The sequence below is a fragment of the Python bivittatus genome, unplaced genomic scaffold, assembly GCF_059951505.1.
Source record: "Python bivittatus isolate LINGU-HERP-01145 unplaced genomic scaffold, Pbiv_v1 ctg000120_np1212, whole genome shotgun sequence".
NCBI lineage: Eukaryota > Metazoa > Chordata > Lepidosauria > Squamata > Pythonidae > Python > Python bivittatus.
In genome coordinates this window covers 5,292,056-5,309,794 of record NW_028277037.1, presented here as the reverse complement: position 1 = coordinate 5,309,794, position 17,739 = coordinate 5,292,056, and the positions used below count along the sequence as shown (strand labels likewise).

At 38.6% G+C, this 17,739-nt stretch overlaps 1 protein-coding gene across 4 annotated transcripts in view; it reads right to left on the bottom strand.

Annotated features, from left to right (window-relative positions):
* The window catches only part of CACNA2D1 (calcium voltage-gated channel auxiliary subunit alpha2delta 1), a 408,632-nt gene that overhangs the window by 294,252 nt on the left and 96,641 nt on the right, over positions 1 to 17,739 (bottom strand). For all 4 annotated transcript variants that reach the window (XR_015795109.1, XM_088134901.1, XM_088134900.1 and 1 more), the window contains one exon: positions 17,499 to 17,615. Coding sequence is in view for 3 of the 4 variants with exons in the window: in XM_088134901.1 (XP_087991027.1) it covers positions 17,499 to 17,615 (117 nt within the window). In the remaining variant the exon portion in view is untranslated. The remainder of the gene's footprint in view (positions 1 to 17,498; positions 17,616 to 17,739) is intronic.

The window sequence follows — 17,739 nt, the reverse complement described above, 5'->3', positions numbered from 1 at the left end:
TGCTTCCTTACTTGAAAGTTAAGTCTACCAAATGGGACATTATCTGAATACACACAGATCTCCTTTAGTTGCCCATTTCTCCACCGACATACTACATTATTTTATAAGATATCAAATATGAACAAATTATAGTACAAGGAAAACAAAGGTACCAGTAGTCCTCTTTTAGTGACCACACCTGGGACCAGCAACTCAATCGTTAAGCGAAGCAGTCCCTAAGTGAAACCACAACTGTGCTTATGGTCTTATTTCAGCTTTCCTTTGCTTTACAGACCTGTGAAGGTCGTAACTGTGAGGATTGGTCACGACAGAATGAAAGCTCAGCAATAAGATAATAGCAATCCATTTTTGCCTGAGCAGAATTCAAAACAACATCCATTCATACACATCCACACGTTTATGAGATTTATAGGGCTTTGTAAGGAATTTTGACAGGCACTTTGCAAAACTTTGCAGACATCTATGTATTTGGGAACAAGGAGAAGAAAGTACTACAGAAATGTCATATATCTTCCTACCTTCTGTTTCAGCCACCGCTAAAAGACTTCCAAGGCCAAGCTATAATTGTTTCTGGAATTTTAATAAAGTTAGAACATTCGTAATACTTAATATATTAATTATTGTTTCTGTCCCAACAGACAGGATAAATAAAAGAATATTGCACTTTTAGGCCACAATTATTAGTAGTTGACTAATATCTTCCCCATGCAATCTATGTATATCATATTACAAGTATGACAAAGACCTTCATCTGTTTTGAACTTGTTCCAGCAAAATAATTTATTTTCTAAAGAGTTATAAAAGAAGCTATTTTTCCCCTATAGACCAACATCGAATTCAGAAAGCTGTCACTTTCTCTCAACTTTTCTATTTTTTCACAAACTGATCCCAAATTAATGAGTACTACTTTCTTCAGAGACTCCTCTGGAAATCTTCCCCAACTCTGTATTTTCCTCCCGAGATTCTGAAATACTTCAGTAGTAGTATTTTAAATACCAAGGAGCCAACAAATTTCCTTGGAAGGTGATCTCTTTCTTTGATTTTTTTAATGAAAAATTATATTATACTGAGATGTATGTAGCACCTGCTGGCTACCTCTCAGAATCTCGAAAGAGATATATCTCATTTTAAAGAACAACCATGGTAGAAAGCACGATGCATATCTGTCACTTCTTCTATCGGACCAGGTCCCTGGCATATCTTTCAGGTTGCTCAATTCTATCTATCTATCTATCTATCTATCTATCTATCTATCTATCTATCTATCTATCTATCTATCATCTATCATCTATCATCTATCTATCATCTATCTATCATATTTATATAGCTGCCCATCTCACACAAGGTGACTCTGGGCAGTGTGCAACAATTAGGTGAAAAGAACTCCACTTTTAGGTGCCTTCATACAACACGCTTCATAGACCTGTTTCAATATACGCCACCATTTGTTCCATCTATCCTACAACTGAAGATTAGTACACATTTTGGTGATTGCCACTGTTATCTGCTTGCATTGTTACTATGTTAATTTATTTATGTTATTTTTTTGTATTGTATGTCTATTTTTTTAGTTTTATTAATAATTATAGGTTTATGTGTTTTTTATCGTAGTGTTCTTTGGCCTAAAGGCTGTAATGAAGGTTTTCATTCCATTTATACCTGCCGGGTATACCTTAAAGCAACTAAGTCTTTCCTGGGTGTCTTCAGCTGCTTCAGAGCACGTGGCTGTGTTCATGCAGCACTTATCTGCAATTCCTTAACCAAAAGCATCCTTTTTCTAGGGCTGCCTAAAGCAGCTTGTGCTCCTGAGAAAAGACGCCACTGTTTGAAGAGTTGCAAATAAGTGCTACATGACAATGCTCCAAACTCCAATTTTGCCTTCATATCCAAAGCACTGAACTGTCGTATTGTGAGAGTTATTTCTCACACTAATAAAAAGATGAGCAGTTGCAAAAACAACCCACAGATGCACACTGCCTTGGCTTCATAAAAGACCGAGCGTCCAGCCCACTTCTTCATAACAGCACCAAAAAATCCAGCAAGAGTTCTGCTTATATAGAGGAGTCTCATTTGAAAGTATGGTACTGATGTTGCAACCTTAACTTTCCTTGTAATAAATACTGCTACTCAGAGCTCTGGGAAACTCATTTGTTGGATTAATTGCTTTTAATCCAGACTGACATAAAAGAAGCATCACAAATAGGTATATGTCCTGATATGCAAAAAGGACTTCCATTAATGTCCATTTGTTTGCTTGTTTGTTTTGGAGATCTGTCTCAGGAGAGAATTCAGAGCACAGGAACAGCAGGAAAGGAAGGGTAGTGAATTTAACCCAGTTCACATCATGTCCTCAAATACTTCCAATGGATTGAGCCACACACTCAATTTCCCTTTAGGTATAGCTTCCATCTTAGCCATCATTATCAATTTTCCTCTGATGAATGAAAACAATGTTTTAATTGGTATGTGGAAACTATAAACTGAAGACATGCTCAGATCTGCAGTTTGGGCCAAAAAGCAATAGTAACGGCTAGCCATTGCTCAGGAACTTGTTATAGAGAAGCTGAAAGAATGGGATCCAGCTAAACAGGGTACAGAAGGGCATGGTTGTTATGGCAACACACACACCCCAGCACAATGTAGCCAAGAGGGATGAGAGCAGGTCCTGGCAACCAGTTCTTCTCCTAGCAACTATATGTGCTTCCATCAGAAGATCTGCTTCCTTTTAACCTCTCCTTCCTGAAAACAATCACAAGAAAGCTTTCCTCTTGGCAGATGTGGTGGAGACAAAGGTCGAATAATATAATAGTTACAGTGGTTTAGGTTTTTCCAGACAGGACTGATGTGTTCTCTAGAAATCCCTTTTAGCCAATGTAAGAGTTTAATACTGACAATCCAGGAAGGAGAAGGAGAAGGAGAAGGAGGAGAAAGAATGATTTTAAATAGGAGAGTGGGAGAGACGTTAAGAGAGAGAAAAATCATTCATCTGTGATTTCTATTCATATTTTTCTAGAACTTATTTTTATCCTGTCATTCCATTAAAAAAAACTTTAAAAAATCATAAGAAATCCATTTAAAAACAACAAGAACCAGCAGAGATTAAAACAGTAATCAAAAGCGGGGGGGGGGCTCTGGAGGGGGAGACAGACTTGACTACTGAAAGAAAAAAAAAAACCTTTGAAAGCGTTTAACGTGGTAGGGAACAGCCATTAAAGTGATAGGAAGTCCGGTTTTCATTAGCAGATTCAACTAATAAAAAGCTCTCTCTCCCTGACTTCAACCAGAAGGGCTTTGGGCTTTTATGAAATATTCTTTGATAGATTTAAGAAGTAGGTGGTCCTTCAGCATAATGCTGATTTCAAAGCATTACTACCTTGATTTTCTTTTGTATTCAAACTTACCGATAGTTCATTTTTCAGAAAGGTCCAAAACATTCCTCATAGGATGCCCCACGCAAGTTTACTCACCACTGAGCTGTCAAGTTCAGACATTCATGTTCTGTTCAAAGTACATATTCTGAGTATATATGCAGAGGAATAATATTTCTCTCCCCTTATCCCAGGAATTCAGGTGAATATGTCTGTGCATATGTGTGTGTGGGGGTGGGGGTATGGATGTCTTAGTACTAAATCCATGCACACTTTCAGGAAATGCACTAAGGTCAAAATAGATAACAGTCAGTAGTCAATAGTCAATCTCGTACTGACAAAGAAATGCACATTCCTTAAATGAAGGAAAACTATCTTGCACAAACCTGCATAACAAGCTTCATGATTGAGCTGCATGTTAACCTAGCCTAACCATTAATCCACTATCCCTATCATTTTGGGCAGAAGAACAAACTTTGCTTTTGTTTCCGCTCAAATCAAGAATACACTTTAATTTCTGGGCCTTTGTTGTGTCAGCTGGAAATGTGCTAGTGCTAAGTTTGAGAGAAGTTTTGCTTCGGGTTGGTGCAAACCATCATGCCTCGTTTTGTTAGTAGACTTTCTTGGCTACATCCCTGCTTGACTACAGCAACATTCTTTATAAGGGGTCAGCCCTTCAAGGCAGGCCAGGTCAGGAAACGGGCATAACCAGAAACTCTTCTTTATTGATACAGACTTTAATAACAGAATCTTGAAAGCCTGGCAGTGTTTCTCCTCACCTCCCTCTTGTACTCAAGAGAGTCAATGAAGGGCAATTCTGAGTTTCTTTCTCATACTTTTCTGTTTACTCATATCTTCAAGGCCATCTCATACTCCTTTACTATGGGGTTAGCCTTGACAAACTACAGAAGTGGCAATTTATGCTAATGTCGTTGGCAACTCAGCTGCTAACCAATATTAGGCACTAGCTTCACATGTTTCCAGTTTAAAGACTTGCATTGGACATCAACTGCTTCCTGATTTCCTGAAGGCCATCTCCTATTAACACGATCTGTCTCACCTTCAGAAGATCCTTCTGAACAGGCTCTCTTATTTGCCATGTTAATTGAAGATTATCTTGTCCTTATTCTTCCTGAGCTAAGGAATACGCTCCCTCAAGGGCTGAGTTTGGCTTCCCGCTCTTTCAGCCTATAAAAATATCTGTAAAAACACATCCCTTCAATCAAACTTCTCATTGTTCACTGATAGTAGTGCCACTTTTATACTGTTACCTTTTGATCCTTTGTTTTTAAAAGTTGTTAGCTACCGTGAGTGAGCAGAAGGATAGAGCGTAAATCAAAATAAATAAAATAAGGGGAAAATATATTGTTGTGTCTCTATATGAAGTCTTAACTTCTGGTATTTTGTTCCTTTTGTATTTGACCAAAGCTGCAAATAAAATGAAATGTTGCATTCCATTTTCCTGTATGGAGAGCATCAACAATTGAATTAAACCAGACTGAGTGACATTTAGCAAAATACAGAATGTCATTTATCGGTTGGATGTGATAAATTACATTACTCAGTTGAGCTTGCATTTTTGGAAACTATTAATCTAATAATACCAAACATTTGCAAGCATGCCCTCAAATCCTGTACAGTGATAGTTAGCGAAGCAGCTTTCACCAGTTTATTTACTGATTTATCACTTTGGGGAGGGGGGAGTACCAGTTGTCAGGCAAAAGAACAGATGCTGAGTACAAAAAGGGAGGAGAATTCTCCTCTCCCCTTTAAGTGCTGCAAAGTAATAATAGAAACAGAGGTGAATAATTCATGGTGAAGTGGATAAACATTCAAGCTATGGGTCCCTGACATAAACCAGGGTAGCTAACCCATCAACAAGCAGTCTTGTAGTTTCATGTTGTTGAGTAAAGTTGCCCCTGTTTTCATCATCAACTTCTAGAGTTTACAGGCATGGTGAATGGGATAAGGTAGGAATTGCCCTCTTTCCGGACTCATTCCATAGCTGTGACCAGAAGTTTAAGTCAATTGCTTCATAGGTCACTTATTCAGTGTTAAACACTTCAGAACGAGTAACCACTTCTGTTTCGGCATCAGGTTGATACAACAGGGCTCAGAAGGGTTACCCAGCTTCAGCTAAACTATTCTGAAAGAATTAACAGAGCATCTCACCTACCCCTACTTTCGTTTAAGCCTTTGTTCTACCACTATAATGCCATTTTGTTGTAAGTTACATGTTCAAAACTTCTGTCTGTCCACTCACACATATCCATATGAGACATTTTGATTCCTGGACAGTTTAAAAGAGAAAATGTCAACCTCTTTTCTTTAATTTCATACAGGCATGTGTGCCAAATGATCTACAAGTGATCGTTACCAACCACAGAAACCAAGTGAATGGTTATTCTCCATGGCTGTTGTAGCATGAGACTTTCACCTATTTATACCCAGGCCATTTGGAATAGAAAGTACTTGCGTCTCAAAATGAAAACTGTAAACAAATCCTCCCTTATCTGCAGCTTCTAAAGCAACAAAGATTTCTACCACACACATCCTTTGCTTCCTTGTGAAGATGACCTTTACATAAGCACACTTTTTCTTCAGCAGTCTGCTGATTATATTCATAGGTTTATTTGGTATTCCTAATAAAACATATAGAATTCCTTTGGTCTAGCAACCACCCTCAGTAATTATTATAATCCAGCAGCTTATTAAAAAATATTGTACTCTGTCCCTATTGTAAAATGACACCAGGGCATAATGCAACCTGATAGAGAATCCAATAAAAATGCATAACTGGTAGGGTCCAATTCAGTATAATGTCTTTCAATCATACCCCTCTGAAGCATAGACCTTTAAATCAGTTAATCAAGAGACTAACATAAGAGATGCATTTTTGTATGGCACCAAAAACTAAACAATGGTGTTGATGCCTTCAAGGAAAGGCTACTCTACAGCAATAGTACTAACATTCAGAAAATCCTGGTATGCGATTTAGATGTTGGACCAGGTGAATAGAGGCCGAAGGTTGAGTCTCAGCCATAGAAACTCATTGATTGATCTTGGGTCAATCTCTCTTAGCCCAGCTTATTTCACAGGATTGTATCTGTGGGGCTAAAAGAAAGAAAAATCCTCTTGCAAGCCATCTTGAACTCCTGGAGAACAGGTAGAATGTAAATCTAATAAATAAACCAAAAGGCTATTGGTTTATTTAACCCTAGCAGATCTCAGATCATGGCAAAGCAATGCTGAGAAAGGTCCTTTTTAGATAAAGAGATGCTAAGCCATGTAAAGCTTTATATGGAAACTACCAACTAGAATTTGATGTGGTGACCAATACACAATCAATTTATTCATCCAGGAACTGTGAATGGCTATAGCCTCCAGTTTAATGTTTCATTAGTGTCAATTACATGTCTATCACTGTGTGATATGTGCAGTGGCCTTCTCTCCAAAACAGGTTTCTTCCTGAAATTTATATCTCCCCTGTAGACACTTAGATTGCATTCAACCAAGGAAGGTAAGTTCCCTGCTCCAATTCCTATTGATAAAATCCCTCCTGGGATGATGAGCAAAGACTCTCTACCATGAGCCTGCTTGGGTGTGGTTTATGGGCCAATTGAGACAATGTAGGAATAGCAATTCTTCACATGGTGCACAATCTTCATCCCAGAGGAAACAGAATGGAGTAAGCTGTTGGAATAGTTCCCAAGATAAGTCAGTCAACTGGTTTCTAGATTGGCTGCCTAGATCAGTGGCCAGCTTCATTACATGGATGGGATGGGATGGGATGGGATGGGATGGGATGGGATGGGAAGGGAAGGGAAGGGAAGGGAAGGGAAGGGAAGGGAAGGGAAGGGAAGGGAAGGGAAGGGAAGGGAAGGGAAGGGAAGGGAAGGGAAGGGAAGGGAAGGGAAGGGAAGGGAAGGGAAGGGAGCCACCTAGTTTTCTTTGCTACCTTGTTGATGCCAGATATATAACTCTGCAAGGATTACAGGCAGAACAGGCACTCTACACAATGCTGCCTTAACACATCCTGCCAGTCTCTGTGATCATCATGAGCAGACAAGACAGATACCCTGTTCTGTGAGCTATAACTCAACCACAAAACCCACTAACAACCTCAGCTCATCTTTGGCCCCCAGTGGCTAGTTAGATGCACCCATCTGTCAACAAACCACCAGTAAAGCTGCTGTTTTGCATGCTCATCACAGACTTCTACAGAGGCTTTCGACTCATCTCCAATTATTTATTACCTATTAGGTCGGCTGAAAGCATTCATTAATTCACTGGAATGATGAGTTCATTCATTCAGCCCAGACTGGTTTTTAGATTGTGTTGTTAAACGAGTTCTTTTTTAAACACTATATTCTTATTGGTTTTATTGTTTTGTTTTATGGCATGTTGTTTTAGTGTTTATTCAAGGAGCAATAAAAAGGGAATGAAGAAAACGTCATTAACCAGACCCAACACATGTTTACCATGTCCTCTGACTGGTGGATTCCCCTGCTGTTTTATCTCCCCTGAACCAGGAAAGGAAAATGAAACAGCAGTTTTACCCTTGTTCCTGCCACTTGGGTTACAAGGGAAAAGTGGCAGAACTTTCAATTGTTTTTTTTTAAAAAAAAAAACAGGTCCATGTTTCACCATTGGTCAGTGAATGAGCTCTGAATTCAACAAGAACTCCCTTCCAGTGAAGACAGCTGAATTCAGTGAATTCAAGGCTGATCCACATGTCCAACTTGGTCCAGCATAAGTGCAGGACACTGACCATTTCTAAAGGCTGGGAACACATGATGTGATATTATTCCAGATGTCAAAGAACAGTGATATTATTCCAGATGTCAAGGAATAGTTGCTGAAAATGTGTGATCTGTCTGTTTTAGAAAGACAGTATTTTCTTCCAGTCAAAGGATACAGCAATATGTGTTATTATGGCAGAGATTCTGTGATATCTTACAATAATATCGTGTATCATTCATATTATAGTAGTGAATTCATTGGTAAACTAGGGACTATTGATAAGTATAAAATATAAGATAGATTTTTTTCCTTCTTAGTTTGTATTTTTAGTTTGTACTTTTAAGTTTTTTAAGTTTGTTTAGATTAAATATTGTTTTGTTACAAAAAAATACAGATATTTCTGTCTGAGCTGATATACAACTGCTGCCTAAATCTTAACTACATTCCTTTGAAATCCAAAATAAGGCACCAATTTGTGTGATTTTCTTAATGCAATTGCACATATTTAATATCTCTAAAAGAGAAGCATCTAGAAAAAGAGGACATAAAATCCCAGTTAGCTCTCCTTCTGCAATTTTGCCTAGCCTAGTTGTTATCGATCTGAAGATATTAGTGGTGACCTTGGAGACTCTGCTCCCATTTGGAGGGAAATGTATGAAACTGATGAGGGATTTCTTCTTTATTCTTCCAAACCACTTAGAATTATTTTTGTGAAAACAGGCTTAAAAAGAAAAAGAAAAAAAAAGCAAGTGCATTAGCAAAGCAAGAAGTGGCCTGGAAACGTTAGAAAAGATACATTTCCTTCAGACAGAGATGCTTATGCCATTGACCCATTCACCCCAACATGCTCATATTAAAGCAAAATGTCTGAAAAGAGGTGATAAGTACAGTTAGACAGACATCGTTATCATTCCAAACATGATCATAAAATTTCCCCCAATCAACATTCGCAGTAACTCTATTCAGGCAGATATCGCTACAACTTGCTTTCAGGCTTTCTAATTCAACAACCAAAGGTCATGGCATTTGGAGGGGAGTGGGAAAAGATGGCTTCTCTCCCTTTGTATCCCTTCCCCCATGACAAGAGTTTGGAATGCCTGCAGACATCTCGATCTTCTGACTGAATCACTTTGAGAATGTAGTTCTGCTTTCCCACTGCCAGGAACAGGGCTTGGATGTTACCGTAATATCGATTTACTAATTTTTCATTGTAGTTAACATAACTGAAGTGAAAGGCATTGCCAATATAGTCATCCTTTCTAACAGGGGCCTGAGATTTGCTGTGTCTGTGTCACTTCCTTGCTCTTAACCTTATTCACAACTTGCACAAAGAATGATTCTGCTCACATACAAGCAATATAGTCAGTTATTCCTCCTTTCATCACGGATTATTGTAAAAGAGATGTACAGACACCGTGTTCTGCTTTGACAAAGGAAAAAAAAAATGCTCTTCCACTGTCTTTCATCTAAGAGTCATAAAGAAAGCTTTTAGGCCTACATTCCAGGCAAGGAATGATCTCCATGAAAAGCAAATGCCAAAATTAGGATGCAAAACTTAGCTGCAAAATTCAGGATGCCCTCCGATGTCCTAGCAGTTTTCATCAAATGAATGGAGAAAACTCATTGTATGTGCTTGGCAAGATCAAACAATTAACACTGAAGATCTGTACATTTTATTTTTGTAAGTCACCATGAACCTTGAAAGGTGGGACACAGATGAACTTTGGCAGCCAGATGGTGAAATCTGACTAGCACGGTCTTACCAGTATTACCACTTCTAGCAATACATCATACTATTTTCTAAGCAGTATTCAATGTTCCATATGAAGAAACAAAGACAATGGAAAACAAGATAGAGACAAACTGTCCTCATACTACTGAAGGACAATTGTTATGACCAGAAACACACACTGAGTAATCTTGGTGAGGAAAACAGCCATATGTATGTGTTGACTCCTGGCAACTGCCTAGACTAGTCCCTTTAGTTTTGGCAAGAATTTCAGAAGTGGTTTGTCCTTACCTTCTTCCTAGGCCTGAGAGAGAGGGCCTGGCCCAAAGTCGCTCAACTGGTTTCATGCCTAAGGCAAGACTAGAATTCATGTTCTCCTGGTTTCTATCCTGGTGCCTTAACCAGTACACCAATTTGGTGTTCTCTCTCTCTCTCGCTCTCTCTCTCTCCCCCCCCATAGGAAAGAAAGAAAGAAAGAAAGAAAGAAAGAAAGAAAGAAAGAAAGAAAGAAAGAAAGAAGGGAGGGAGGGAGGGAGGGAGGGAGGGAGGGAGGAAGGAAGGAAGGAAGGAAGGAAGGAAGGAAGGAAGGAAGGAAGGAAGGAAGGAAAGAAAGAAAGAAAGAAAGAAAGAAAGAAAGAAAGAAAGAAAGAAAGAAAGAAAGAAAGAAGACAGATATAATCAGAAAGGGAGGGAGGGAGATTTTTGGAAACTGAGATTGGATTGAGAATGCAAAAAAAGTCGGGGGAGTTGGGGGATTGGAAGACTGCATGCAGCTCTGTGGCTTCATGAAGCCAACCCCTGTCCTAGATAATGTTGCTTCCATTTCTTCAAAGTGACATATGAAAGCCTGCAAAGGAGAATTTCCTACCAAAATTACCATGCTGATTCACTTTCAGAGGAACAGTCATAGCAAAAACCACGTTTTTACAAAAGTCAGCCTAACATGCACATGCACCAAAATATGCCTTCTGTGACCTAGATTAAGACACATAAATTATAGTCCATGAAAAAAAAAAGACTCTCAAAGCTAGGAAGAGGAAATCCTGCATAGTTTTTAACCATCTGAAATTTTTCTCAAGTTTAACAGTTGGGTTAATGGCCCAGGCTGAAATAACTATTTGAATGTTCTGTAACTCTACAATAACACCATTTATATCGTGCAGGTTCAAAAGTAAATTCTTTGTAATTTAATCCCAGTGGGATATAATTCTTTCACATGACAGAGGCCATATCTCAAGCGGAAAAACTAAAAAGCAATAGTAGAAATCAAGAACGTGTCTGACAATACCTGGGTACAATTCTGTACATTTGCTTTTTAAATAGAAATAAATTGCCATGATTAGGAGGCTTGGTGTGGAACAATAGCCTGGTAAAACAGGAAAAGTTTGAAATTTATGTTCTGTTGTTTTAACAAGGAATGATCACTCATACATTATATGAGTGTGACTAACATGAACAATTACTTGTTTGCTTACTTGCTCCTGATATTAAATAATCCCTTGTTGACAGTGGTGACCATTAAGGATATCTGGTCACTTTGAACACTACACTTTTCAGATCATATTTTTGTTAATGGGTTTTCTGATTCTGGAGTCCCTCATATTCAGTGAAAATTACTTATTATCTCCCACCAACTCCTTTTCCAATGCTACACTTCTGGTGTAAGCCATTGCTGCAAGCCATTCTAAATATGCCATACTATTGTCTCACTATCTATTTTATTAATTATGAAATGAAGGAGAGATCCCACTTCAGCATCAGTCTTAATTACTGCCACTACTATTTCGTACAAGAAAGGATTTATTTTAAATATTATCTACTTTCTGTGTTATTTATACATACTGAGAACAAAACGTTATAACCCTCTGCTTTAAGAAAGCAAAGAAAATCACATGAGAAAACCCACTGGTTATTACATATACATATGCATGAAACAGATGTCAGCAAGAACATCCATACTCACATCACAGCACAAAGGTTCTCCATCAGTTGTTTGCATTTGGCAAACAAACAATGCCTCTATGTTACCCATGGACACCAGAGTCTCATGAACCCTAGTTCAAAAGATCATTGAGTGACCAGACAGAGCATCTGGCCGAGTGTCACCCCATTCTGTCCATTGCAGCTTTTTCCCCAAACAAATTCTCTTCAGAATTATAAGTTAAGGAGCTTGTTTACCTCCAACAATTAACAGCTATCCCAGATTGCAAAGTCTTTCTTGGAATCGCCACCTGAAATGTGTTTTAACTAGATGTGCCAGATTATTTATTTTAAATGTGCCTATATCTTCCTCTGGTCCCATCAGGCTCCACAGGAGAGCTGACTGCACAATTTAAACACTACAGCATAAATAACCAAATATTAACCAACAGCCAGCACAGAACATGCAATTTGCAAGAGAAAGGGAAAATGTCCTAAAATCAAGCTCAACATCTGGATGAATACATGGGCATGTCCATGTAGCTTTCTGGATGAGAATAAAGAACTGGTCTGCTGTTGTCTTCTGCAGTATTTTTTTCACCCTCCAAGTCTAACATACTGCTCCAGTACTCCCTGATGATCCTGCTTACGGTGCTGAGTTCAGATAAAAACCAGGCAATTAATAGCAATGAATCTTAGCAGAAAAACTACCATTTATCAATTAACCCTCAAAGACCTCTTGAAGAGAGCAATCTAACAGCAAGAGAAAGAAAGCAGAAAAAGGCAATTTGGACAGAGAAATTAATGTTGCTATTAAAAGGGCTCTCTCCAGAACAAGGCCTCCAAGAATTGTATTTAGTTGCTATATTGATCATACCTTGCTTCTTAAGTACTAACCCCTCCTCTTTCCACTAAGCTATGTTCCCAACTTTGAGCACTGTTAACTGAGGTCAAGAACTTTCCAAATCTTTGCATGTTCAGTTTTAATATTGATTTTATGCATCAGATTATCATCTTTCAATCCAAAAAGGAATTGCCACATTTTGACCAGTCACAATAAGATTAAAAACTTATTAAAAAAAAAAAGACAAAACCTTTCACCAGAAAAAAATACCTAAGTTCACCTATACACAGCTATCTGTAACTAACCAGGAAAAAGATCTTGGAATCATAGTAGACTACTCAATGAAGATGTTAGCTGAGGGTGCTGCAGTTAAGAAAAGGCAAAATCCATACTAAGGATTACCAGGAAACAGGTCTGAGAGCACATTGTCATGCTCATATAATATAAGCTACCTTAAGCACACAATGTTGGTTGCTACATTGGAAAAAGAATATAATGGAGTCAGAAAAAGTGCAGTTGAGGACAACCAAATGATTAGGAGAAGCAAGCATCTTTCCTGCAAGACAAGACTAAAACTTTTAGCTCAGAAAAAAGACGTCCAAGGAGGACATGCTTCATAAATCTAAAATCAGGTACAACTTGGAGAAAGTAGGAATTGAAACGTTTCTCTCCTTTTTTCAAACTACCAGATCCAGAGGTCAACCAGTGAAGTTGAACTGGAAGATGTAGAACAGGTAAAAGAAAGCTTTTCTTCACATAGTACATAATTAGCCTACGGAATTTATAATCGCAAGTCATGGTAATGGCCACTAACTTCGATGGCTTTAAAAGGGGAATGGAGAATTCATGAAGGCCTCTCAAGGGCTATTCATCTAGAGGGTCAGTGTCACCTCTGGGTTGGGGGTTGCATCCCTCCAAATACCAGTTGCAGTAGAACAACAGCAGAAGGGAGATGTCTTATTTCTAGCTTGTGAGAACCCAAAAACATTGGTTTGGCCATTGTGAGAGATAAAATTCGGGACTAAGATAGCCTTTGGCTTGAACCAGAACAGCTATTCTGAGTGAAAAACTTACCTACGATGGTAATTTAACTTCAGCCCATGAATTATAGATGTTAAGAACAGAATGCACATTTGGTTATAAAAGTATTAACTTTCCAGACAAAAATTTTATTTTGTAAGATGAGAAAAGAATGCACTTAACTAAATATTCATTACCATTTACTTATATTTTTAAAAAAATTAAACCTGCTCAGACTTTATTTGTATGCTATGTTTAGAGAGTGTAATTTATTTTGCAAATTCCCTTGGCTTTGCAAGGATAGAAACTTCTGACTGTCACATGCTGACATGTTCCTCGGGGCAAAAGCAGAGGCCACATTCCTCTCTTGCATCATATTCCCCTCCAGGAATCAACTCTTAATTAGCACTTCAAGACATATCAGCTCTCAACAATAAACCTTGTGTGAGTGATTAGGGATGCTGAGAATAAGGTGCAGAGTCTTCCAGTCTTTAAGAGACAAAGGTGAAGCTGTAGATACAAACATGTCTGGATTTCAGATAAAAACCACTCTACTGCACCAAACAGCCATATAGAAAAATGACAGAGGCAAGTGGGAAGTTATTCCAAAACACAAAATCAGCTGGGAAGCTTGAAATTCTGTTAGTTTAAAGAAGCTGTTCAGGTTCAGAAGATAACAAGGGAGTATCACAAGCTTAACAAAATACCCTGGGGGTGGGTAACACATGAGTAAGTAAGGAGCCTACTAATGATAAATCAGCTTGCAATTCAGATACAGGAAGCACAAAACACGCTGGTAGGCTGGAGCATAGAAAATAGAGAAATAATACACACTTGTATAATAGTGACAAAACAGGTCCAAATTGTAATTTACAAGAATGTGGAACACAGGGTCGAATCATGCAAGTTTTGAAGACTTCAGATAAATTTCCATTCCTGCACCATGCCAATATAACTGTAAGACAATCTTATCTCCAGCACCATGGACAGCAGTGAAACAAGACTAATGATAAGGCTGACTTTCTCGGTTCAGAATTATGAATCTTGGTGACTCATAATGTTTTCCTCAGTACATCCCAGACATTCTTCCGTGACCTGAATGTTAAGATGAGCTGGAGAAGTAGACAACCTCTTTCTGTCACAAATCCATTTACTCCTCCTGCTGTTACAGAAACAATGGAAGGGCAAGGAGACACCTGTGTCTGTACCTGCACGAGATAGGCTGTAAGTCATAGAGAAAGAGAAAGGTCCCCCCACACACACACATTCACACTGGCCAACCAGTGAAGTTGCAAGCACATAAATGGGGTATTGGGGTACAGAGGGAGAGATGGGATATCATCACTCTTTCAATTACATTACAGGGAAGATGGCAGGTTTGGATTTGATCCAAATGCAGAATTCAAGGAAAGGAGGGAGGGGAAGTGGGGTAGGCAGGCAAGCTACTTTTCTGAGTTTGGGGAGAAGGTGTTGCATTCTTAAGCCCAGGTCTGAGCCTGTTGATCAGAAAAGGAATAAATTGTATTAAATAAAATAAATCACACTGTTGTATTATATGTTTGATAGATTCCCAGTGCATGCTTTGGTCTCACATTTAATCCCATCTTCATTTTTTTTATTGCTACTACTTAACAACCTTGGGAGTCTCAAGTCAGATTTGAACAACCATTTCACATTCATTAATCTAAACCCATATATCGGTATTTTCCAAGAAGCTTGAAGAGCACACATAGACGTTTCTGCTACAGTCAGAGACCTTGCAGCATTTTTCTTTCATAATGCTGCAGTTCCGCTGAATATATTTTTACTGAGCATCTTTCGGCCTTCCAAGGTTCCCAAGAAGAGAGAACATGTGAGAATATGTATACATCTGTGTGAATAGTACAAGTTGGTAAGGAACAAGAGAGAAACGGGAAGAGAAATAAATATGCTACGTGTGTAAAAAGAGGAAGACAACCTCTAAGCAAGGAAGATGATAACCAGATTATATGTAATTCTTTCCAAAAAAGAGATAACCAGATTCAAACCAGAACATGGCTTTTGGCGAGACTGTTACAGAATTGAAGAAGGTCTGAAAAGATGGTCTTCCCATACACACATTCCTTGTTCCCCACCTCCTTACCAGTTCTTCTCCCACCCAAATGTCCCTCCATCTCTCTTTTCCTATGCTTTGCTCTCTTCTCCCCTTCTCTTCAGAGAGATATAGGACTTTGAAAGAGGAGGAGCAGGAGGAGGAGCAGGAGGAAGAGGAAGAAAGAGGAGATGAGGCTCGGTTTATAGGGTCCTGAAGATATTGTTGGAGGTCTTACTCTAATGGAGCTAAAGGCTGTTGTAATGGGGCAACTAACTGTAGTAATTAGTTTCCTATGGAGTGTTACCAGGAGTGATAAAATTGATTTGAATTAATAGCAGTTTTCTTCCCATGTTGTTTATCTGTTATGATCAGTCCTTCAAGCAGATCACTGTACAGTTTTCCTTATGACACAAAACAGTAAGTGTAGGATCTGTCTTGGAAAGGCCTAGCCATTCAAAAACATTTTGTTTCCATTTTTCTTTTTTCCATGTATGAAGCCAACAAAGCCAGCAATAGTTTGCAAGCTGAATAATTCATTTCACTGTTGACTAGGGACACAGGAAACAAGAACAATTAAGAATTAAATTGTAGTTCTGGTAAAAGGACTATCTACCATGAAAAAAAAATGAGAATTATCAATGGCACAGTTTTTCAAGACAATATTACATGTAATGCATGTTATATTGCTAGAATCCACTGTCCCGCAAAATTTTCCCAGAGCACTTTAAGGTATTTATGCAAAACAGATCACTTGCTACCATATATTGTTTCCTCTTATTGGGATTTGAGATATTTAATTAGGATAAGCATCTCGAAAATTCATGTCCTTTGACAATACAAATATCCCACAAACATTCATTTGGCAGCAGGGAGGGTGGCATCATGATCAGTCAATCAATCTGCCCTCTTATGCAAACCAATGAGCTGATTTTGCATCACAGAAATTCACAGCCTCAGTCTATATCACAGACACTGAAGGATGACATTGTGCAAGAATTTTCAAGCAGAACTTCCATAGATACTGATATTCAGACTGTGCAAATTCTTTGAAAGATGTCATTTGGAATACGTGAGAGTGCCTCCAAAGCACCTTGGTTTTTTTTGGGGGGGGGGGGGGGGTTTGGTCAATTATTTACAGCCCAACTGTGCAACTGTAAATTATTCTATCAAGTTTCCAAGTTAATTCTGTTCATTTATGGCCCTCCCCATATTGTGGAGGGAAGTAGTTTGTGTCCTTAAGTCATGCTTCTGCTAGGTCAGAAATCATGCACTCAAACACTTTGGGTTCAAACGGATGTGTGAAAACAGCCTTTTAAGCAGTTCATCACATATCCATTGTTCTACTGTTGTAACCTCTGTACTTTCCATCCAATTAGCACAGCATTTTCAGATTTTCAATGTCCCCTTACAAAGCCTCTCTTCTGGAACCACTAAAGCAGCCATGTCTTTGTACAGCTGTTTCAGAAGGTGTTCTTGGCTCTTTCTGGGCCCAAAGCCATTTTTCTGGGGGCAGTGGTGGGGGGGGGAGAGAAACATGGCTGTGCATATTGCATGTCCGCAGCTGGCTTCTGAAGCAGCTGCACAAATCTGGAAAGAGATGTGGCTGCTTTAATCATTCAAACTAGCTTTATACATACGCTTTACACGTTCTTCCCTTGCACATTTGAAGAATTGGCACAGCTTTAATAGATATACGTATACAAAATATTTCAGCTAAACTTGAAAATGAAAGTTGAAGGATAAAGTGCAATTAGGTGTTCGTTTTAGAATGACAACAAGACGCGATTAGCCTCTACTTACCACTAAGGCTGTTGATCTGTTACTTAGGAGTTTCTCAATGTCTTGAGCAGCACTTTCCACTAACTGCCGGGCATTGTTGGCTTCCACTGTGTATAAGTTTGTGTTTTTCATATATATCTGAAGAAGGAAAGAAAATAAGACATAGGAACTATAATAAAGTTCTGCAGAGAGGTTAGGCTAATGAATGTCCTAGAGCCCCCTTTTAAATAGTAAGACAGAGATATGGAAAATTTTGGAGTTA